Here is a 23,016-nt window from a genome sequence, read left to right on the forward strand (position 1 = left end):
CCTGAAGTGTGCGAGCGAGCACACAATTTAGAACGCGCCCGCATGATCGGTGTCCCCATTTCCCTTAGTCCCCTTTTCTTTCGCTCCCTTTCTTGCTTCCAGGGGGATTTATTTAGCGAAATGAAAGAGCAAGATCGGCTCACGTGACGGCCGGGAGAAAAACATGGAAGAGAAAACAATCGTATTCATTATGTATAAGTTATACAGCGGCGCTCTGATGGGGCGGGCGCCTTCCGCGAAATTGGGTTCTCGTTTCTCCCGACAGCAACAGTTCTCTCCGGGCACGACTCAGCGTTGAAGCGCATCGGCCTGGCTGCTAAATTTCTAAAGCGGAGCTTTGCGAAACGACAACGCGGCCACCGCGTAAATACATACGGTGCACCCCGTGCCGACGTTGTTCCGGAGAAATCCACGCAGAAATAACCCTGACAAGCAAGCAACTACTGAGTACACGAAACGTAACCGGGCAAGGAAGCCTAGCCGGTGGCGTCAGAGAGTTAGGTGGGCATATGACACGAAGGAAATTTGCTGGTGTAACGTGGCCATGGCCGGTCAAATAAAAAAGAAATGGCAATGAGGAGGACGCAGTAACTGTCTCACTCTTCTCGGAGGGCACCTAAACCCTGCCTTGAGAGAAGGGAGGAACGAGGGAGTGAAAGAAGAGAGAAAGAAGCGCCCCAGTGAGGGCTAACGGAATAACTTCGTCGTGAGATAAGGGATGGGAGAGGGTGTGCAGGAAAGAATAGAGACGCAGTAGTCGTAGTGAAGGGCTCAGGCTGTTTGAAGACCGGCGAGATAGGAGGTACATGTCTCGACGTAGACGCAACCAGCGTTTATGATGGTTATGAGTTTACGAGTACTCAAAAAAATGAGGGGAACGAAGAGAGCTAATTTCGACGATCTTCCAATTAAAAGAAACGTCAACTCTCATTCTGTTCTTTACCCTGAACAAAGGAGATCGAAATACACGACCATTCCGCCATCGACCAGCAGCAACAGCTTCCAGGACAGTGCCCCGCCCCTGATGATGACGCTGCTGCAAAATTACAAGTTCTGCCGCGGCGCTCCCTTGTCTGCCCGGCCACGGCACACGAGCGCCTAAAGAAGTCATCGTGGAGGCTTTCTTCTCGGGAGTAAAGACGTCAAGGCCGAAAAATGGGGCACCGCCCACGTACAACAGGCGACGTATTTATTATGCACGGGCTCCCGCACCGCGCGAGGCTATTATCGTCGTCATTATGCAAAAGGTTGCGCACAGCCCCGCGCAGTGACGACGACAATGATGGCCCGCAGACGGCGCTCGCCAATCCTCCTCTCCCCCGCGACAATCTCGCGAAAGCCGCGCGGCTTTGCAAAAGCTCCGAGACGAGAACGACTACGCCTCCCGCCCGCATGCAATCAGACCGCGCAAAGACGCCGGAGGAGTCCCGCGGGAGCGCGCACGACGATGACGGCGACCTCACGAGGGGGACGCGGTCATTAAAAAGTTGTGTCCCCGCATATATGCGCGCAGATCGGGCCCACACGCGCGGATGCCGTGGATTGAGGGAAGGAGAGGGGGGGAGAGCAGATTGCTCGTTCGATCTCGAATCGTGCATAGCGAATTCGGCGACGCCAATGCCTTGGCAGGACCGGTAGTAATTGAAGGCACGGCTTCGTACAAACAGAGAGAGGCCGCTGTCTCGGCCCGTGATTGCGGCCGAAGCGGGCACCGGAAATTGCAGGCACGCTGGGGAGGCGAGCGCGGCCGCTCTCTCGGTGGCGGGTTCGAATGAGGAACGTCGCGAGCAAGCTGTGAAAGGAGAGGCCACGCAGCATGGCGTCCGTCTTGTTTCCCGAACCATGATATAGGTGCATGCATGCACGTGCTCGAATGTGACAGCATTCAGGGCGACTTTGCGAGGTTGGATTTTAATAGTTAACAGGTGCAGGATAATAGCGGTCATCTCTGCTGAAAGTTTCCATATGACGAGTCCCATAATTCCTTCCGTAAGTTTCCATACGGATTATGTGGAGTCAGTATATAGATTAGGGAGTCGATATGGACTATATAGAAAGAACGTACCAAAGCTTTGGACCCCACATGACGTCACGAAGACTATATGGAAATCGTATAGAAATTATCTAGAAGGCTTATGGACTCCACACAGGAAACATGGATTTTCATATACCTTTCCGTATGCTATGGACTCCATATTTCCATAATTCCATACAAGCGGCTCATTGAAACGTTTCAGTATGGATGCTGGAAGACTGGAATGGAAAATGCTGTATGAGCCGATAGACCTGCGACACGAAGCTCACAGCCTGGGAGGAACGAGTTTAGCTACGTAGGTAGACTCTAAACATCTTGTAAAAATGTGCACGCTAAACAGACACCCTAAACAGAGGTACACTCTAAACAGACAGGAGTAAGAAGGAGTGCGCTATAGAGGACAGCTTACTCCCTTTTCACCCCTATATAGGCGTATTCGTGTTTAGAGAGTATGACTGATGCGGTAGCTCCAAGTGTGCTTTGGAGACCAAACGCTGTCTGCGAACGAAACTTTTGAGCCTACGTTTTACTGAAAGCAAGCAAGCTATAGAGGCGTAACACAGGCATGGACTCGCTTTTACTAAGCCGGCCTCAGGCTCTGCAGTCTGCAGTTCTGTCAGGGCTGGGCTGCGCGCTCACCGTCCTATCAGAATAAGATCGCCACGATTCCTAGGACTCTGCGGTCGTTTCTGCCCCGTTTAGAGTAGCCGTCCTGGCGACGATTTTCACGCCAGCACGACGAAAAACGGCGCACTGCGCGCGTAACTGACTTTGCATAGTCCTTCTCGGCTTCCGTGCAGTTCAGAATCCTCTGAGAGCACATGGGGAGGCAGCAGCTGGTACAACCAAAGCCAAGAAAGAGACTGAAACCGAGCTCGGAACTAAGTTCGGAGAGACCCCTTTCATCGACTATAGGCGCTTTGCCATGACCATCATCTCCCACAGGGACTATACCACCACAAGACACACATCGCTCGCAGTCGCTCTTCTCCTAGTCATCCTCGCGAGGACTATCAGTTGCCGTTAGTATGGGTATGGCCTTGTATTCTATAGAAGCCTCGGCACACTGTCTGTCGAGCGCTTGGATTAGGCGCGCAGTGGCCTTTCTCGACCACAGGTGAAGGACGCGTTCAAGCCTAATACGGAGGAAAGGGGTGGCGCGGTGGCGTCCGCAGCGCCACAGCACACTCACCGTCGAACCTCTGCATGCGGGCAGCGAACTTCCCGCGGACCTTGCCGATCTCGTCGCGGAGCACGCGTTCGAACTCCTCGCGGCTCTGGGCGCTGAGCAGGTGCTCCATCTCCTGGGTGCAGCAGGTCAGCGAGCGCTCGCAGATCTGAAGGTGCTCCCCTGCACACAAGAACCACGCCACGAGTCAGGGCAGTGTCGCGAACAATGAAACAACGGGCACCAATAGTATACTTCTCACTTCCAAGAGCATGCATGAATATGGTGAATGCACAAATGTACTCTGTAGGCTACCGTATTTAATCGAAATGTTGTTGCCACCGTCATACTGTCCAAAGTTGCGCGTTTGGCGAGCAGTCGGGGCCAGTGAAGGCCGAGCAATAGGCGAAGTCAGAATTTGAACGCACGGAGCAAGACTACAAAGGAGGTGAAACTCCCGTCTGCGCGAGCGAGCGCAGGCGACCAGATAGAATTGTATGCGCCGACAAGGGCGCATGCAGTGGCGGCGCCATGCGGCGCGTCATAGAAGCCGCAGCGAAAAAAAAATGCAGCTCCCGGGCAGGCGGCTCCGGCGCGCTCAAAGCAGACGACAAGCAGACGACACGGTGTTTGCTTCAGCGGGCACGCCGTAACCACCGTTTATAAAGCTTGCCGTAACATTGTATTTCAGTAGTTTCTTTCCAGGCCGCCAGCATGATAGTGGCGCCGCGGGCTTGTGACCTTTTCTGGTCGTTGCAGACAGCGGAGTTTCCACTCCTATATAGTCTTCCTCCGTGTTTGAACCCAACACGGTTTGTAGCCGACTAATGCAAACAAAATCCAACACAACCTGGAAACATCTTGAGGAGAGGAATACTTGGGAGTTCGCGGCGATAACACTGTGCGAAACCGAGTATGCCGATGAGCATCGCCGCGAAAATCAACCCGCCAGAAGTTCAGACGATGTTGAACGCCAGTGAGGTAAACTGTCACGTTGATTCATGTGTTATAACGCGCGCACCGTAATACACGGCATAAACATAGTTGTTGTGCTCTTAGTGTCAATGATGATAAGCATTTCCGTGTTCAAATTTTAAACCGCTATCCACACATATAATGCCATAGTGAAGCTATATAGACGCAAATATGTTTTGCAGCGAGCTATGTGGTACGTATCTGCCCGAGTAACTACAAAAGATCGCGCCGCTAAACAACCTTTCACATCACTAAAAACAGGACGCCACACGAAGAAAGCAAACAGAACAGGAGCGGCTTCATCCGAAAGTTTCATTATGTCACCGTTCAAGTTTTCCAAACTTCCGCTACTTTTGCCATATTTTCACAGCTCCCCTGTGAGTTTCAGATGAGCCCTTGAACCAAGCGCCTTTGTCAATAGGGATGAACAGCAAGCTAGTTCGCCGTCACACAGACTACGGCGGCAGCACATCCTATCAAGGAAGTCAGCTCAACAGCATCATGCGTCGAACAAACAAGCGTAATTGCAAATAAATCGATAGATGCGTAAAGAACGAAGCATCAACGCAGTTATCCTCACGTATATTCAGATGCTAAACGCTAGCCAGAGCTGTCCTCCGTGTTCCACACGAAAGGACTGCAGGACTGTTTTGAACGAAAGTTCAGCTGCGACAGTTCTTTGTCAAAGGGTCTCGCTACCTCAGCTTAATTAAAGATCCGAAGAATTAGCAGGAAAACAAACGAACAAAAGGGGAAGCCATAAGACAGGCGGCAGGCCGCCTTGCAGCGACAAACAAAAACCGCCCACGGCACTATTGCATGACGTCAGTCAGCCAGGCGGGCGCGCTGGCAGGAACACAGGCAGACGCAGTCATCTGGCTTCCTCGCCGCTCTGCGTAATTAACGACGACTCTGAGGGCGTCTCGAAGGGCTTCCCGAAACGCAACACGGAGGATAAATTTCGAGGAAAAAGCGATATGGAAGTCATATACTCGGAAAGAACGAAGGCGTGGGAAGATTATTGTTATTTTTGTTTTTCTCGACGCAAAGTTAGACAGCAATCAAAACAGCCAGGAGTGAGGACAGGCTGCTGCCGCCCCCACCCCCCCCCCCCCCCCCCAATAATTTTGTCACGCAACGCGACCGCATGCACCAAACACAGGTTGCTCGCCACACGCACAACGTGCCGCCACCTGCGTTCGCGCGAAGCGCCTTCAAAGAGTTGTGCCGGCGCAGTCCGCAGCCGCAGCTGACAGCGAAGAAAAGGGCCAGGCGGGGTGGTCCCATTTCGCCGCGAAATTAAGTTTGACGCGCAAATTTATTCCGCAGGAGCAAGGAAGAAAACGAGAGAGGGCGGATGAAAGAGAGGTACGCGAAATAAAAGAGCAAATAGAGAGAGACCTTTCTGAAAGGGTATAGGCGCCCGTGGTTCCAGCTGCAGGCCTGTCTTCGACGGCAACGAAGCAGCAAAAAAAAAAAGCATAGCTATAATAAGGAAGAGGAGAAGAAGGCAGGCCGGCCGACACACAGCCCGACAGCCGCAACGGAAATCTGCTTCGAGGCGGCAAGACGTCAGGCCGAGGATGAACAACAGGAACTCTTAAGAAGAAGAAGAACCAAAAGACACAGACGTCCTCGTCGTCTCCACGGGGCCGGCTATTGCAAACACGAAGGGAGAGACTACGGAGGCGCCCTGCGCCACCATCAGAAAGGAGTGAACGCAAATCAAATAACAAAAAAATAAGAGAGTAACGGGGAAAAATGGAAGGCAGAAGAAGACCCGTGATGAAAGCGCAGGGGCCGTCATCTCCCCTTTTTCCCGATGCGCGCGCCGAGATTTCAATTCGAAGAGCGCGCGCGCGAGCACCTCCTTCTCGAATTGAAAGGACATTCCGGTGCTCCTCGCCTCCTCTCCCTCATCCCCTCTTCTGTGCCGGCAGAAGAGCCAGAAAAAGCCGCGGTCTTCCCGCTGAGCCCGCCTGCTTTGCGTCCCCGCGCACGTCAGCGGTCCCGCACAGGTTGCGTGCTCGTTTGAATGCGCTTGCGCGGGAGCTTTTTGCTTGCGCGCGTCCGCCTGGCGACCAACGCAGAAGCAAAAATAAAAAGGAGGGAGAATAGGGGAGAAACGGGTCCGCGTCCTCTTCGCGTCACAGCACGCCACGGCGTAGGCCAGCGTTGCGCCGTCCGATATGCAAGCCACCAGCTAAGCACGAATAGATGGCTGAAGTCAGCATCGGAGGCGATAACGAGACCATGACGAGGCGAAAAAGAGCGAGAGAAAAGAGAAAAAGAAAAAAAAATAGACGAACCACGCGAGAGAAGGCGAAGATGAGAGAAGAACCACGCAGTGGATGAAAAACTAGAAAGACGTAAAAGAACAGACACCTTAAGGCCAGTCCAAAGGGTGAGATAGAAGAAAAACGAAACTATGAAAGAAGAAATAAGAGAGCGCTCCGATTTGCGAAGGACGGCGCGTAATAGAATCGTCAGGCTCCTCCTCTTAGGGCACCCGCAAAGGAAGGAACATAAAACGCGACAACGCCGCCGAAGGGCGTGAAAACTACGAACACAGGCTGCGAGATGCGCGGGGAGAGGGTAGCGGCGGGAAAAAAAATAACGACGAAATAAACGAGTGGGAGCCATAGAGGCGGTGGGAGTTGAAGCGGGAAAGCGACGCTACAAACGCGCGAAGTGAAGGGTGTAGGCGAAAGAAGCCGAGCAACGCTTACTAGGGAGGAGGAACAGACTTTAGTGTCCGGGCGGTGCCAGCCGAGCGCGATGATGGAAGGTGGGCGGCAGATTGAAGCCGGATGAAAAGCTCGGCAACGGCACGGCGGGTCGAGCGGGGGTCGGGGGCGAGTTGGCGCGAGGGGACAACACCACCACGCGACACGGCCCGGCGGGGAGAGCGAACCAGCGCAGCGACCGGAAACGCGCCAGATTAGCAGCCGCCAGAAGTGCGCGCGCACACGACTGCCCCGTAGTCTCGCGCGGGTCTTGGGGGCAAGAAATAAATAATGACAATACAAAAACAAGAGCGCACAGGCACCACCGCTCTAGAAAGAAAATAGCAAGGGCGTTTTAGATGCGCGGGAGGCACTCGCTGTATACGGGTGGAAATCGTGGCGGCGACGGTGGTGATGAGCACGAGGCGAACTTGTGGGGGTGTGAAGGGTGATGAGGAGGAAGGGCTTGTGCAAAGGAAAGTGTGCACTGTGGTGACAGAGGAATGAATGCGGGGTGAGGTGAGAATTGGGAGCAGGCAGTTTCCGTTCACAAAATGTGACGAAGATGAACAGGGATTATTGCTAATGAATACGACGGCATTCGCCTGTCTATCTCTTGTGAGTACGCAATACGAACAATAATAATGTGCAATATATGCACGGGTAGCGGCAATATGAAAGGGCACATGGGAGAGCGCGTTCGCGAAGCACTGCCGCCGAGAGTTGGCGAGAATCGGCGCAAAGGCGCATGCGCCTGGTGCCGTCAATTCTCGCTAGCCATGGAGGAAAAAGAAACTAGGAGAGAGCGTGACGTCATAATCTTCAACCCTAGTCATACAAAATATAATGGAAAGCATCATGGGAAATAGGCCCTCACTTAAGGCAGCGGTAGCTCTTAGCCGAATTTCGGTTTCGGTTTCGCTCTCTCGCTGTGTTGCGGAGCACGGACGTTCACTAAAAAGCACCGCAATCCAAGCTGGTTCGCAGTCTGTTAACTATGAAGGGCCTATTTCCCAAGAGCCAGCAGCGGCGTTAGAGGAGGATGGCTTGCAGAGGCTGAGCGCGTGACGTCATGCTCCCTCCTACTTTTTCTTCCTCCATGCCGCTGGCTCTCGGCGGGAGCGCTTCGCGAAGCCTGGAGGCCGCGCACTCCAGTGTTCCCTTTCATATTGCCGCTGCCTGTAGGTTGTTTGAAACACTTTTTCCGAGGGTTCTTACAAAGGTAACTTGGAAAAAAAAGAACACTAAGCCTTCGTGCTCTGCAGCACATTCTGCCTTTTCAAAGAGAAGATAATTAGCGCCTAGTTTTCCTGGGAACTCCTCCGCGGTGACTCGTGCAACTGCAAGCAGCGTTCATAAGGATTTGCAACCAGGATACTATGCCGTCCGCGGTTGAAAAATTTCGCAAAAATTCCTCAAAAATATGCCTGACAAGTTTCTCTTCTGGATCGAATGCAGCCACCCTAAGTACACCTTACACCCAACACCACTAGTGCAAAACCTAACACCTGGGGCTCAGACTCGCGAGCTCACGCACGATGCCTAAGCGCAGGCAAGTCCATATTCTTGGAAGCAATGGCATCAGCAGTGCAGAGCCAAGGAAGCACTGGGCCTCGCGGCTGCCACCGCAGGGCGGTCATCTTCAAAGCGCCGCTCGGTTCGGCGGTCTGTATACGTTATCACGGACGGGCTTACAATTAAACGCGTCCCCCGAGAAAATGCAAACAGAACAAACGAGGTAAGAGAACCCCCTTTAAGACAGGTCGGGCATGCGCGAAAGCCAACACACGGGGAATGGAAGAGCCGCCAGCTCGCGTAAACGAATTCCCGAGCCATCCTTTGAACCCGGCGCGTCTTGAAAGAACTCCCCCCCCCCCCCCCCCCTTTTTTTTTTCTTTTCTTCTTCTATCTCTCTCTCTATCCTTATTTCGCTCGATCACCGGCGTATATTGCGTTAGGAAGTCGCAGAGTAAAAAAAAAATATTTGGCGAATCCCGAAAGGCGCACGGAGGCGCGACCCGCGGTTCCAATTTTCCTCAATTCTAAAGCGCGGCTTGCCTGCGGCTTACGGAGAGCGAGAGAGATGAGACGAGAGGACGATCGGCCCCGCCACGGAGCATAGGCGTCGGCAAATACGCCGTCGGAAGTGAGACCTGAGACCCAAAGGGCTCGAAAGACGACTGAGCGAACGACAACTCCGAAAGGGGGCGCTCCCGGCTCTTTCCGACCGCTGCGCACACAAACTTCAAAGCAGTGTCGGGAACTGAGTCAGGGAAGCAAAGGCATCCGAGAAGGCCGGGCGAAGCATGCGCTCCTCATTAAGTTCGAAGATCTGGCAGAAAGCGCGAGAGAAAATGAAAGAGGGGGGGGGGGGGGGGGGGGGGGGGGGCTAATAAAGAGCATGGAAGAAGGTTCCGTTCGTCGCCCTCTTCGGAGCTCGCTTTTGTTGCGTCTGAGACGCTGGTATGCAGCAGCTATATGGGGGCGCTCGTCAAACAGCTTATTTTGAGCGCGCCGTTTGAGAAGAGACTCTCCAATCGCGAGACAAAACGCAACTGCAAGGAGGCCGTTACCCCCTGTTGCGGCTACAGGTTGTGCTATCTTGTTTCGGGCGAAAGTTACTCGGAGCATACTGCGTGAGCGACTTGCGACGTTCACACAGAGGCCGAGAAAAGGTAACGATGAGGAAAGGTAAAACTTTATCGGCAAGGGCACTCGAGATAAAAATAAAAATATACAAAAAAGAAAGCGCATAATGTTACGAGCGCTTACTCTGCGCAAGAATGATGTTCCCATTTCTGCATGCGCCAACATGCTATTCGGTGCTTCGCGGTTTCCTTAAATGCGGGTTTCATTAAAGCACAACTACACATCTGGAACACCGTACGCATATAGGCAAACCTGACGGGATTCAGCGAAGGCCGCAGTCCTATCACACGGGAGCAGAAAATATGCAGCACAACATGCGCGCGCCACTGTGCCGAAGCTATGATAGCATAACATAACGTACGCGTCTAGAATCGCAGCTACAGGCTCAAGAAACGCGTGATCTGTCCTTCACGTTGCATTCATGTTTTGTGATTTGAGTTCAACCACTCATGAGAGCCGTCGCGGCGAGAAACGACCTCCGTCACACTCAAAGTGTTCAGCAAACCACTAAGCCCCATCGCAAGACACGGCCAGCTAGACACGAGGTCTACGCGGGCCTGCCACTATAAAGCCGTCAGTCAGACTTTGGAAAGCGAGTTTTTCATATCAGCCTCCCGAGGAATCCGGTGCACGTGACATATCGCTTTCATGCGCAACACCACGCGCGTCAACCGCCATATTTCAGCTGCCACGCACTCCATGCCGCCGGCTCAAACCACAGCACGGGAGGGCGGCCGTATAGTATACACCACAGTGCGCTCGCCGCGAATGGCGCGACGCCTGCACCTTGTCGGCGCCGCCCCAGCGCCAAATTGCGGGGAGCTGAACACGCGCGTTTATGCGCTATGCGGGATGTCATCCGTCTTGCGCGTCACCCACGCCTCTCGCTCCTCTGCCGCTGCAGGCGCGCGACTGTTCAGCCAGCACTCCGCGATACCTGTCGGCGTGATTCGCGGCAGTGCAGCCAAATCTGGAGTCGACGGAGAGATCCAGCCGGGCGAGTTGCAGGCCTCCGAGGAGCCGCCTCACAACGCGCTACCTCCGCTGTCCTTCGTCTGTACTGATTGCATCTTTCCTAGCAATTAACGCGGCCTGAAAGAGCTTTTCCGAAAGAGTATTCCGAGGCCCGAATTGGGAACAGTTGGGGATAAGGGTTAATGGAGAATACCTAAATAATCTGCGATTCGCTGATCACAATGCATTGCTAAGTCACTCAGAAGATGGAATTGGAAATCGTGATCAATGAGTTAAACAGGCGGAGCAGAACGGTGGGTGTAAAAATTAAGACGCAGAAAACCAAAGCAATGTTCAACAGTCTAGCAAGGAAACAGCAGTTCACTATTGGAAACGAGGTCCTAAAAGTGGTAAAGGAATTCGTCTACTCAGGGCAGGTAGTGACAGCTGATCCGGATTATGAGAGGGAAATAACTATAAGGATAAGAATGCGGTGGAGCGCATATGGCAGGTTCTCTCAGATCATGAATAATCAGGCTACCAATATCCCCCAAGAGAAAAGTGTACAACAGCTGTATCTTACCGGTGGCCACCTACGGGGCAGAAACGTGGAGGCTAACGAAAAGGGTACAGCTTAGGTTAAGGACAAACAGCGAGCCATGAAAAGGAAAATGTTAGTTAGGTATAACGTTAAGAGACCGGAAGCGGGCAGAGTGGGTGAGGGAACAAACGCGTGTTAATGACATCATCAGGGTTGACATCATAAGAAGGTTGGGTGGGCGGATGATATTAGGAAGTTTGCAGGCGTAGGGTTGGCGCAGCTGGCAACGGACAGGGTTGATTGGAGAGGCATGGGAGAGGCCTTTGCCCTGCAGAGGGTGTAGTCAGGCTGATGATGATGATGATGATGATGATGATGATGATGATGATGATGATGATGATGAAAGAGTTTTGCGAGTTGCGACGGGCGTAGGGATACTGTCTCCGCGCTCCTCTGTCCAGATGGTCTCTCACCAACTAGCCCCGTTCCAGACTGTCCCGAGGGGTGCAACAGAAAGTGCTGACGGGAGGCATTTTCACTTTTCACTACGTAAGCCGCAGCAAAGATATTCACCGATCCCCAGTCGGTCAGGACGCTCACGCGGGCGCCGCCGCTCCACACGTGCACGCAACATAAAACGCCACACGGCTGGAGCGCTGCACGCAACTCGGGCGACAGCCTCGAGAGGAAGATGTGTCACGAGGGAGAAGTCGCGCCAAGGAAGAGGAGTCGGCGAGGGGGTGATTTCATCGGGCGCGCTCGGCTGGCTCTCAGCTGGGGCGTGACGCGATCAACAGGGTGGGCTTTCCACCCCGGCCTGCCAACCCCTCTCACCACTCGAGCCGCGCGTCTCGGAACGCATCCCCGGGGAGCCGTCAGCGCGACGCAAATGCGCAGTGAAATGCATTAATGGCGAGCTGAGTGGCGCGCCATTGCAGAAAGCGAGCGCGCAATCTGCCTCGATCTGCGACCGCTGCGGGCAAAAGCGGCTTTTTGAGATTCGAGCGCTGAAGAACACTGATTTAAAAACACAGGCAGTCCGTTGTTTCGGTTTATGTCAAACCCGTAAGAGCGGTACAGTGCACAAGGCCCGGCTGGCCCTGCCGTATCTTGGCCAGGGACAAGGGAAGACAGGAGCGGCGATGAGAGGCGTAATGGAGTGTCCCAAGCTTTTCCCGGCGTTCAGGTTGCAAGGCTCGTTAGACTCGCTTATGGCAGTTGACACGCACGCTTTCGGTTTGCGAGCCAAGTATTAAAAAAGAAACGGCCGTACCCATATTGCACGCTCGCTTCCCCCGCCTGGGTCTTTCAGCTCGTGAAGGAGCGGGAGGAGCAAATGGCGAAAGTTATTCCGCGGGGCAGTAAAGTAGTACGAATTGGGTAGTAGCCGCCTCTTCTCGTGTTCAAAGTGCAGGGAGAGGCGAGTGCAGAGAATCGCTGCACACAAGCACAAGAGGAGGCGGCACTGCCGATTGAAAAGCAGGCCCTGCAGGATCCACGCGGTGCAGCGTGCGTCATCCACTTCTGGACAATTCTGTTCCGGTCCAGTGCGCCCTTTCAGATTAAACCTGCGCGCGCCAGGCGGCTTCGATCTGAGCAAAGAAGGAACTAAAGGCGAGAAAGCGAGCGGGAGAGAAATAGAGCAGGTAAACGTAGAGGTAAATGGAAGAGTAATAAAACAATGAAAAACGCGGCATCAAGCCCACAAGCGCAACGGAGCTCGGAACAAGCGCGCTTAGCGCTGAAACAAATCCTCTCCCCAGTCTCGAGACACAAATAAAAAGGCGGCATAAAAAAAGTGAGGATTCGGTCGTCATCCGAAGTACAAACGCCCAAGAGCGCGGCTTCCAGAGCTATATTACTTTGAGGAGAAGGCAGGGTGTTCCTGCTGCTGCGCTGAGAGTCGTTTCAAAGCCATCAGCCGCCCCCAGCGCTAGACGCCTCGCCTTTCCTTCGCATCCCCCCCCCCCCCACACCGCCCCCCCCCTCCCCTGCTTCACCGCACACGCGCACACATACGAAGAGCGACAGCCTCCCACCGCGAAGGTGAGGCAAGGGAGGCGGGGAGACCGAGCGAATTTGTCCGGGGACCGGTGAATAGAAAAGCGATGTGTCATTGCATCCGCGAAGCTTCCTCTTCGCTTCACGCCGAGACATGACGTCATCCATCTTTTCCAGGCGCCGCCGCCGCTTCCCCTCATCCCGCTCCTCTCTTTCCACCCCCGCTGTCCTCATTCGCTTCCCCCGCCCAGCCTTCTTCATTCGCAGAGCAAAGAGACAAGGGCGAGGGTTGCGCACCTCAACTCCCGGTGAGGGAAGGAGAGATGCCAGGCATGGATGGACGGGGGCCAGCCCCGACCCGAGGGGTTCTAATCCCCGGCGGGAACGCGGGAGCTCTCCTCTCCTTCCGTCACCGCCACACAACAACGCGGCCCGCACACCTTGTCCCATCCCCCCTCCCTCTCTCTAAGGTATTGCTGTGCGCGCACAGGGACGCACACTTCAAATCGGCGCCCTATTTCGCCAGCTCGGCTCGCTTGTCAAGCCAGAAGGAAAGCGAGCCGCTTCTTCTTGCAGAGATATGTGCCGTGCTCGACGCAGGAGGGCGTGCGCGAGACAACTCCGCAGAGCGCAGCCGGAGGGGCGAGGACACAAACGAGACCGCGAGCGTGTGAACTGGCACGACTGTTGGCGAAACATTGTGTGTGCGGGTGCGCCAGTGTGTGCTTAGCACTCCCACCGTCATACGCGGACCCGCTTGATACGAACGCGCCGCAGACTGGAAAATCCCCCCTCCCACCTAAAAAAGAAACACAAACAAAACGTTAAAAGTTTTTCAGGTATTGTGCCTGCTACTGCACCTATAGCGGGTCGGAGGCGTGTATATGTTCGCGTCTTAGCGGCGAGGCAAGCACGTTCTGGACGATAATCGGCTAGAAAGAAAAGGTATGAAAAGGCGGATCTCCTCAACAAATCCGTTTTATGCTTTACGCTGCGTTGTATACTCATATCTCGTCAGAGATATCCGAGCGCGAAAAGTATCAAGACTGTTTTCAGTGGTAGTGGCACCATAGTCAATATCTGACTGCATGCATGAAGCTCGCGGAAAGGCCTCAAGCATTGCGCACGCGTCGGCGTTGTGAGCGAGAAATCACGGGCATGGCTCCGGCAGGCGTTCCCCAGAAAGCAACCTCGGAGGCAGGTGGACCGCCTATGTCACGGGGACTTGCGGCGTCATCACAACCTGCCCCCCCGGATAGTGAGCTAACTGCTCACCGTGGCAGGTGGCAGTTAAATTAGTGATTGGTCGCTCGGGAAGATCAACCTCCATGGGGAGCACGATCTCCACCGGTGGCAGCAGCTGCCATCGCAGAGCAGCGGCGCATCGCTTAATTGCTGCACCACTGCGGCAGGAGGAGTATAATGACTCGCAGTTATCTATGAATGTAAAGCAGAGAATGACCTGCACATAATGGAATTAGCCCACTTCGCTATAGCGTCATATCGCTAAGGCGGAGGAGCTTAGGTGTCCCCTCCAATTTTTTTATGTATTAATTAGCGGCGCGGGCGAGCTCTTCTATCGACCTCAACCTGCGGTCTGTCCCTGAGACAGAGTTCACAGCAGTCGACAGTAGGCAACGGGCTGACAAACCGCGTTCTATTCATGCACACGGCACATTTCTAAGCAATCGCTCATTCCCGCTGCCCATACTCTGCGTCAGCTACTGCGTCGTCAAACAGAGGAAGAAAGCAACGAACACTGCAAACAACCCGAGCAAGTCGCCTTTTCAAGGTCCCTCGCCGCTTCCACCATTTTCCTTCGCTTAACTCTGCTATCCTGCCGAGAAGGGGCGTCTATACGCCAAACAAGAAAAGAAGTGGTTCGAATGGAGACCGTCGCCCTTGGAACCTATTGGGGCAATGACAGGCTGTTACGGGGGCCGCGCTATCAAAGAAGCCTCTGCAGATGAGACACACGCAGCAGCACTCCCGCAGAGAGAGCGGCGGCGCTCTGGCCTTGAAAGCTTCGCATTCCGAGAGTTCCTGCGACCATTCCATTGGGTCACCGATTCACGCAATGAGGCCCGCCTGAAAGGCTCGCCGGGGACCAAGGCTGCGGGGGCAGCGCTTTTTTGACGAAGCGACGCCAGCTGTTGCCGCCAAACAAATGCTACTCCGCCCTGGGGCAGACCGGAGAGAGAGAGAGAGAGAGAGAGAGAGAGAGAGAGAGAGAGTGTGTGTGTGTGTGTGTGTGTGTGTGTGTGTGTGTGTGTGTGTGTGTGTGTGTGTGTGTGTGTGTGTGTGTGTGTGTGTGTGTGTGTGTGTGTGTGTGTGTGTGTGTGTGTGTGTGTGTGTGTGCGCGCGCGCGCGCGCGTATGTGTGTGTCATGTCAATGCAGAAAGGTATCCATGCGCTTGCGCGCGATACCGCGGCACTAGAATAGGAAAAGCAAACAACAAGCACGAAAAGCGTGTAACCTTTCTCGTCATGGCAACGGGCGACGCTCTTCCGCGCACGATCATCCGGGCGTGAAGAAAAAGAAGTTCTGGGGTTTAACGTCCCGAAGAGACACGTGGCCTACGAGGGAAGCCGCAGTGGAGGACTCCGGATTAATTTAGAACGCCAGCATGGGGTTCTTTATAACGTGCACTGACATCGCACAGCACAGGGGTCGCCTTCTGCGTTTCGCCGTCATCGGGACAAGGCTGAAGCCCTTCGGCTCAGTAGCCGAGCGCTCCAGCCAATGAGCGTGAAGAGGACCTCAGCAGTTTTCGGGAGCAAACAAGGCTGCCTGATGCGGCGCGTTTAATGAACTTGTGTAAGTATCTATGCAAACCGACTCCCGCGAACTGTTACTAAACAGCTGTCTCTTAAAAAAAAAAAACAAATTATCCGCAAGCACTGTTCTCCGTAGCAAACTGTCATGCCTCTGGATTATTGAAGTCAAGCTAACTACATGTACTGTTACTACTTGTCTACCATTGTTTCTTGTATTCTTAAAGGGGTGAGTTAAGCATATTATTTAGCTCCCAAGCGGCGCAAAGCACCCAGTGCTAACGTCGGCGTATTTCCCAAACCCCTAACGAGCTCGCAGATAACGCACATTCGCTCGTTAACAGCGGCTCATTTGCGCACCCATACAGGCGTATCTCACTTTACTCTTCCGCTGCCTTACTAGTTTCCACCGACTTCAAGCTTCGCTGAGTTCGCCAACGATAAAGTTTATGCTTCTTCCTTCCTTTCCCTCTTCCTTCTAAATCTCCCCTCCCTTCTTCACTTTGCCACACGTCCACTCACGCACGCAGAGTTAAGGCGATAGGGAACTAAACATGGATGGGATCAACCTTGTAGTGTGACAATAGCCTCGTTTACATTAATGCGACAGAAGTCGACAGTAGTCGACAGTCCACTTTTTGCGGGAAAGTACGAAAACGTAGAGGAAGAGAGTGGAGGACGAGTCAGGCTTTTCCTTCTCAAAACTTGCTCTTTCCCTCGAAAAGTGGACTGGAATCGACTTCAGTCGCATTCATGTAAACGAGGCTTATGAGTCCTAACCTGCAACATCGTGGCAGCATCCGACTGGATTGCTACACGCACATTCAAGCACGACCGCATCGAACAGCATAATAAACCGCTGCTTTACAGGGACTAGCAGTTTTAAAAAAAGGCTTAAAAAAAGTTAAAAGAAAACAGCAGCGCGCACACTTGCTGCGCGGGTGCGCTCGTGGGGAAGTAACGAGCGCCTTCACGCGGCACAGTGCGGTCCTGGATGCTCAGCGGCGGGTGCTGATCGGCCGTTATGAGGCTTATAAACGGCGCCCCCGCCAGCACAGAACCCCCCCCCCCCCCCTTCCTGCTCTCCTCCTTACCAGCTTTTAATTCATTCCATTGCTATTGTTTGCCATCCTGCTACGAGTCTTCATGGCTGAAGGAAGCGCAAATTGGGGACAAAAAGGAACCAAAAAAAAATGCCTGCTAGCTAGCATCGCGGGGAGGGGGGGGGGGGGGGGGATGAATGAAGCAGCACGCGTGTTCCGTGTTTCTTTCTGGGCATAATGTCGAAACCCTCCCCATAATCACAGCAGCGACGACAACGACCCCGCCCACCCCCGCGCAGTGATGTCCTCATAAGTGCTGACGGGGCGTGTGCTTTGTGCCATAATGCGTCTTTCATTGCCTCGTTCGTGAGCCTCTATGAGCGCATGGTGCAGTGATGGCGACGGGTGTACCGCTCAGGCGAGAAACGCTAACGACCGCCGAGACGGGAACGGCCGGGCACGGACTATAGGTTTATATATACACGTTGAGTCAATAATTGGTTCCATTATTCCTTATTCCCTTTCATTTTGTTCCTTCCCGCCGAAAGCGTGTCTCAGGCATAGTCGTTTCTTGCACTGCACGCACAATATACTCGAGGCATACTCGAGGTATTAATTGATTAACGGCGAGAGGGAACGATACCGCACTTCGCTGCGTAAATGGCATTCGACAGTGCGTTACGGAAAACCAGCGAGAAAGATTTTTTTTAACGTCACCATCACAGGGACGTTTTATTTCTCAAAGAAAATCGCGCAACAACATCGCATAGACCTAAGCCTGAAATGACAATTCACGCAGCAGGCAAGCGTGCGGCGCACATAAGGACGGCGTTCAGCTGACGCAACAAATCCTTTCTGCGCATGGTTGAATCGTATTCAAGCCGCCGCCTGCACGATTCCCAAAGCGTATATGGAAAGCGCGTCGATACGAACGTACCCACAATGCGCGATATGAAATCCGGCTTTGCAAAACAGACGCATTAAAAATAGACAGTAAAAAAGAAAAGCAGCGGGAAAAAGAGAGTGAAAGATCGACAAAACAGTACGGAAAGAAAATGCGGACAGCAGAGGGCTCTTCCTTGAAAGGCAGCCGCGGTCGGTGGCATTAGAAAGTGGGGAAAGCTTGCGCGGGACGGCTAAATTATGCATCCCGTAGAGTGAATAGGGACGGAGCCGAACGGGAGCTGTCTCCAGAAGAGAGCGTTTTCTTCCCCCTCCCCCCCCCCCCTTATTTTTGTGCACCTGCTTCTTTTCCCTCGCGCAAACCAGTGCGCAGATCCTTTCGCTTGCCATTCCTCTGCGCCGCAGTCGATGGCGAGCAATCAATACGCCATTAGCGGGACTTTTAAAAATACTCCGGCGCCGAGCACACCCACCCTCCCGGCGTCCATCGAACAGCAAGCGACGACGTTTACGGACGGCCGCGTCACGACACTGTAGGTAAGGTATCTTTCTTTCCTGTTTTATTTCTGTCTTTTTCTTATTTGCCGCCAATCTCGAAACCACACCGGTTCAGTAAAGCAGCACTTTCAGGCATACCAAGGAAGGTATATCGAGCTAACCAGGCCCAGCTGCTCGATTACACGCACACACACACACATGCATCACCGGCTGGCCGCTCCTCGAATGGGTTCCACGAAATGGGTTCCGAGAAACACGCCGCGAAAAGAAAGGAGAAACGGGACCGTGAGGTCAGACGGGAAAGGAGACTGCGCAGAATAGAAACAAAAAAAAAGAAAGGGGAAGCAAGGCAGGCGGCAGTGCCTGTCACGAGCAGATGCTTCTTTTTACCGGTGCGCGCTCTTTTTTTTCCTGGTAACAGCCCGAACTTTCTCAAAACTTGGCAGAGCGGAGTGCGAGGTCAAAACGAAGAAAAGCGGTGTGTGTACAGGGAAGGAAGGAATAAATTCGGGATAAAGCACGAGACGGTAAAAAGTGTCCCTAGACTGCCCTCGTCCGGACGGTGGAAGGAGCGTGGTATACCGGGTGAAAAACAGTGGCGCAAAGCGTCACTCCTGCCCAGATGGTCGTAAGCCTAAGTGAGGTAGAGAAGAAAAAAAAAGGGGGGGGGGGGAGGGAAAAAGTGAGGACAGCCACGAAAACTACATTATTCGATCGTCTTGGAAGAAATCCGCCAACAAGCAAGCACACAGTCCGCGTATAAAGAAAAGCAGCGGCGGCTAGGGCGCGTAATTAATATGATGAGCAGCTAGGAGAGAAAGGGAGAGATAGAGGGCAGTACTTGAGGCAGCGGTGAGCCAAAGCACTCGCTGCGAGGGCCATAAGAGGCAGCAGCGCCCCGCGTTCGCGTGCGAGCTGGCCCCTTCGCTTTCGCAGGGAATAATTATCGCCGCAAATTTGCCGCGCGCCCGGGGACAGCTGGCGTACGTACAGCACTCGAACGCATAAGCACCCGCGAAAGACGGGCTTCGGGGAAGAAAAGATAGGAAGACGGTGGAGCTCTGGCAAGAAGGAAGTTTCTGAGGGGCGCCAAAATGGATTTAGGCTGGCCGTTATTAATTTACCATCTTCATAGCCTCCGCCGTTTCCTCCCTGGAGGCTGGGAGCCCGTATGCTCGAGGAAATTTCCTTTCGCCGTGTAAAATTTGGAAGGAGAGAGAGAGAGAGTCGACGAAATTGTGTTTAGTTCGCCCCCTTGTTCGCGTGACTGCACCAAGCAGCGTGCGCCGCGCGAAAGAAAGCTTGCAAGGTAATCATTAACTTATTAATTACCCCCGTGACGATTAGGAGTTCGTTCACTTTCTTTTCTTTTTGGCGCCGCGCTGCATGCGCTAAATCAAAGGCGCTTACTTAATTACACTCCGGCAGTCCGCCGTAGAAAAAGAGCCCTCTTGCGGGCCGCCTGCTGCAGTGGCCGGAAATCTATTCGAGACATATGCTTGTTCCCTCATTTCAACCTGCCGCCGATATCCAGAGCCGTCCAAAGCCAATCCGCATCAGTTTAGTCTGCAGTTATCGCACTTTTTCCCTGAACTTATTTCGTTTCGCCCGATCGAGATACAGTTGGTTGCTAAGTAACGTATATCGACGTGTGTGTGTGTGCCCCCCCCCCCCCCCCCACACACACACACACAAAACGACAATGTGGAAGCCAAAGCGATGGCGCGGTCGAGACAATTATGTACATTAGCGGAGTGTAAAAGTTTACCTTCGCTTCGTGTCTGCTAATTCGTCCTTTCCAGGGGACACAGACGCACTTTCAACCACAACCAAGCCACTCACGCTAATCGCAGAAAGCCGACACGTGTTGTTCATTAGCCTGCAGCGGCTATATAAAATAACGGAAGTAAACACACGGACAAACAACTCGTAGCAAGCGATAAAACCGTTATCAATTAACAGATATATCGAACCCCTCGAAGTAGCGAAGCAACGCGCAAACACATAGAAATGACTGAGAGAGAGAGAAAAAAAGAAGGGGAATAATGAGATTTGAAGAGTACATGTACACAAAAACAAAGACCGCAGTGCGCCTTACACGGTGAATACCTGCAGCACGCCAGCTATGAAAGTGTGTACATATGATAAGGTTCCAAGTCATAAGTTATCACGTTCTGCGGTCTCCTTCCGGTCGGGTAGCACCGCGAGTACTGGGAACGGCGACACATCGCTGCTTGTACCCGCTAATAATTACAAGCACTGGACAGAAAAGAAAGGAGGAGGTAAAAAAGAACCGTGTCCTTGTCGATGGGAAAACGTCGCGGTAACGGTCGCTTACCACACAGCACTCGATGGGGGGGCTGAGCGCGCGGTTCTTTCGCTTGCGCGATATGAAAAATGGATCAGCTTCCGAAAGGGACGGGTAATGGACGAGAAAAATAATAAAAGAAGAAAAACAAGAGGGCAACTAGGTCGTAGCAACAAGCCAACCCAGCCAAGATAAATCGTACCGACTTCGTGGCCATGAAAAGCTACCGCTGCGGTTCAAGAGGGCCAACTAACTAGCAGCCGTTTTCACTAACGAAAGCGGACCACTCACATACGAGCGAACTAAAGATCAGTGTTCTACACGTGGCTGAAGTTGACCTAGTTTGTTAAATAGAAATTCAGCTGTCCGGCACAACTTCGCCCATTTGAGTTTCTCAGTGTAGAACGACATGTCAGCACATTATACTAGAGAGTCTCTGCATGCCTTTGGGTCGTGGCCTGATATGGAGCCCACTACCTCGTGCCCAGCAGCACAACACGATGTATATATAGCATGCTAAAAGCTTCGAGGCGGGTAACGAATACGTCCGCAGCATGTGGGGCGTGAGGTACAAGAGTGTACTGCGTATAGCTCGAAGACAAAAATATGTTGGGTGCAGCTGCCGGAAGTTCCTTCACCGAAAAAAATAAAAATAACAAAGAAACGACTTCTCGATTTGGTAGGCGAACTCGGCATATAAATTATAACACTCACAAAGGAACAAGCGTAAACTTGTGGGAAGTACACACAACAGCGCACGAGTCCCTTTGCAACTCCGGCATAAAAGCAGTTCCTAATTGTGTCATGCATGTTTTCCGCTGCTCTAAAACGGACTTCGTGATTGGACGCTACAATGCGCAGTGAATTTGAGGCGTACGCTGATTCTGTAGCGGCGTCGAGGAGAAACGACGGGGGCGCGTCGCAAAGCGTCGGATTTTTCATATTTCTTTAAAAGTTATGTCAACCAACACTAAATTTATCCCAGCCGGCATATATCACTCATTTCGGCATGTGGCCAACGTTTCGGTTCCACAAGAAATAAGGACCAGCGGAGGTGAGAAGAGGCGTGGTTGTTTCAGCCCAAAAGCGAAAGTGGGCCAACAGACGCGGCTGCTCCCGGCCAAGAGTGAGGGGTGATAAGGAGGCCTCTGAGGAGGGGACCCAAAGCGAGGATACGACGAGCGGCTGGATCGAAGAGAAGTTAATAAAACCACAGAGGTGGAGGATAAAGGGCCACTGCTACATAGTGGGCTTGACCAGAAGGAGAGAGGGAGAGAGACGACGTCTTCATTGCGGGTCAACTCGACCGCGGCACACCATTGAGAGCGCGCGCGTGTTGCAGCAGCGGTCGCGAGAATGGCGAGTTTACGACCCTCCTCCGAGCGGCCGGACGTCGTCGCAGTGGTCGGTCCTATACTGGAGGGGGGGGAGCAGCCGAATACGCGTCGTGTGTGCATACATGCACGCAGGGGCCACTGCCCTCCTCCTCTTCCGTCGGCGGCGCTTTTGCGCTGCCCTCCTTCCGTCGTTGGTGGAGACGCCGTGTTTACGACTGACGAGGCCCCGTAAATCAGCTTCCTGCATGCTGCGGGGACCGCCGCGCCCCGCGGCTGCCTCACCGCACAGGCCTCGCTCCGTGTAAACACACACTCTCGTGCGAGCAGCGCACGGGAAAGCTCTCTCTTTCCCGCCAAGCAGGTGCACGCGTGGGTGGGTGTAGTGATCACGTCACCCACCACGCAGCTCTGTGCCTTCTCGGTGTCCGCGCACACCCGACTCGCGGGCTTACTTCCGTTCATTGTTAGCGTGAGAAGATCGCAGGCAAGCACACTCATTTCTGGCCTGTAGTGGTGGTAGTAGTAGTAGTAATAAAGGTTAATTCTCGGTTTGGTTACTGATCCCCTAGTGCGAGGCCCCATATGGGGTCGCTTATCAACTCAGCCAGCGCTGTGAAAGAGACGCCAAGGAATACTTTCTGTGCTCTATCCAGGGCTCGGCTCTCGGGAGTAGGTTCGCAAAAGCTAGCTTCGCCTCAATGCACGGGTGCAATCTTTATGCGTGCTGCTGACAATGAACGCGGACATTCAAAAAATTGTGAAAGTGCTGGCTGTATTTACTTCTCTCTCTTGTCCTGCGAACAATATTGCGATTACAGGTGTTCGCTGGTCAGCCTCAGGACTACCCATATCCCGCACTCGCGCACGAGTGGCAGCTGGTGAAGTGAATTCAACGCCCGCCCCTTGAGCAACGCCCAACGGCGCGAAAGGGTTGTTTTAGAGTCACTAAATAAAGACTTAGAGTACCGTCACTGCAGCACGGCGGTAAGCAGGGGCGGCCATTTTGTTGTTTATCATTGTTGCCAGATTGCCGCTTCGGCGACCTCGCCGCTAACTTTGGCCCGGCCATTTTGTAAACAACGCTGTTAGCCACCCTGCGCTGC

General features: G+C 53.3%; 2 protein-coding genes across 4 annotated transcripts in view; both read right to left on the reverse strand.

Moving 5' to 3' along the window:
• AP-1sigma (AP-1 complex subunit sigma-2) overlaps window positions 1-23,016 on the reverse strand; it is a 524,179-nt gene that overhangs the window by 120,244 nt on the left and 380,919 nt on the right. The window lies entirely within an intron of this gene.
• Window positions 1-23,016, reverse strand: part of dlp (glypican dally-like) — a 129,254-nt gene that overhangs the window by 27,448 nt on the left and 78,790 nt on the right. The window contains exon 2 of the mRNA XM_077657667.1: window positions 3,228-3,386. Coding sequence (XP_077513793.1) covers window positions 3,228-3,386 — 159 coding nt within the window. The remainder of the gene's footprint in view (window positions 1-3,227; window positions 3,387-23,016) is intronic.

The sequence above is a fragment of the Amblyomma americanum genome, chromosome 3 (assembly GCF_052857255.1).
Source record: "Amblyomma americanum isolate KBUSLIRL-KWMA chromosome 3, ASM5285725v1, whole genome shotgun sequence".
Classification (NCBI taxonomy): Eukaryota; Metazoa; Arthropoda; class Arachnida; order Ixodida; family Ixodidae; genus Amblyomma; species Amblyomma americanum.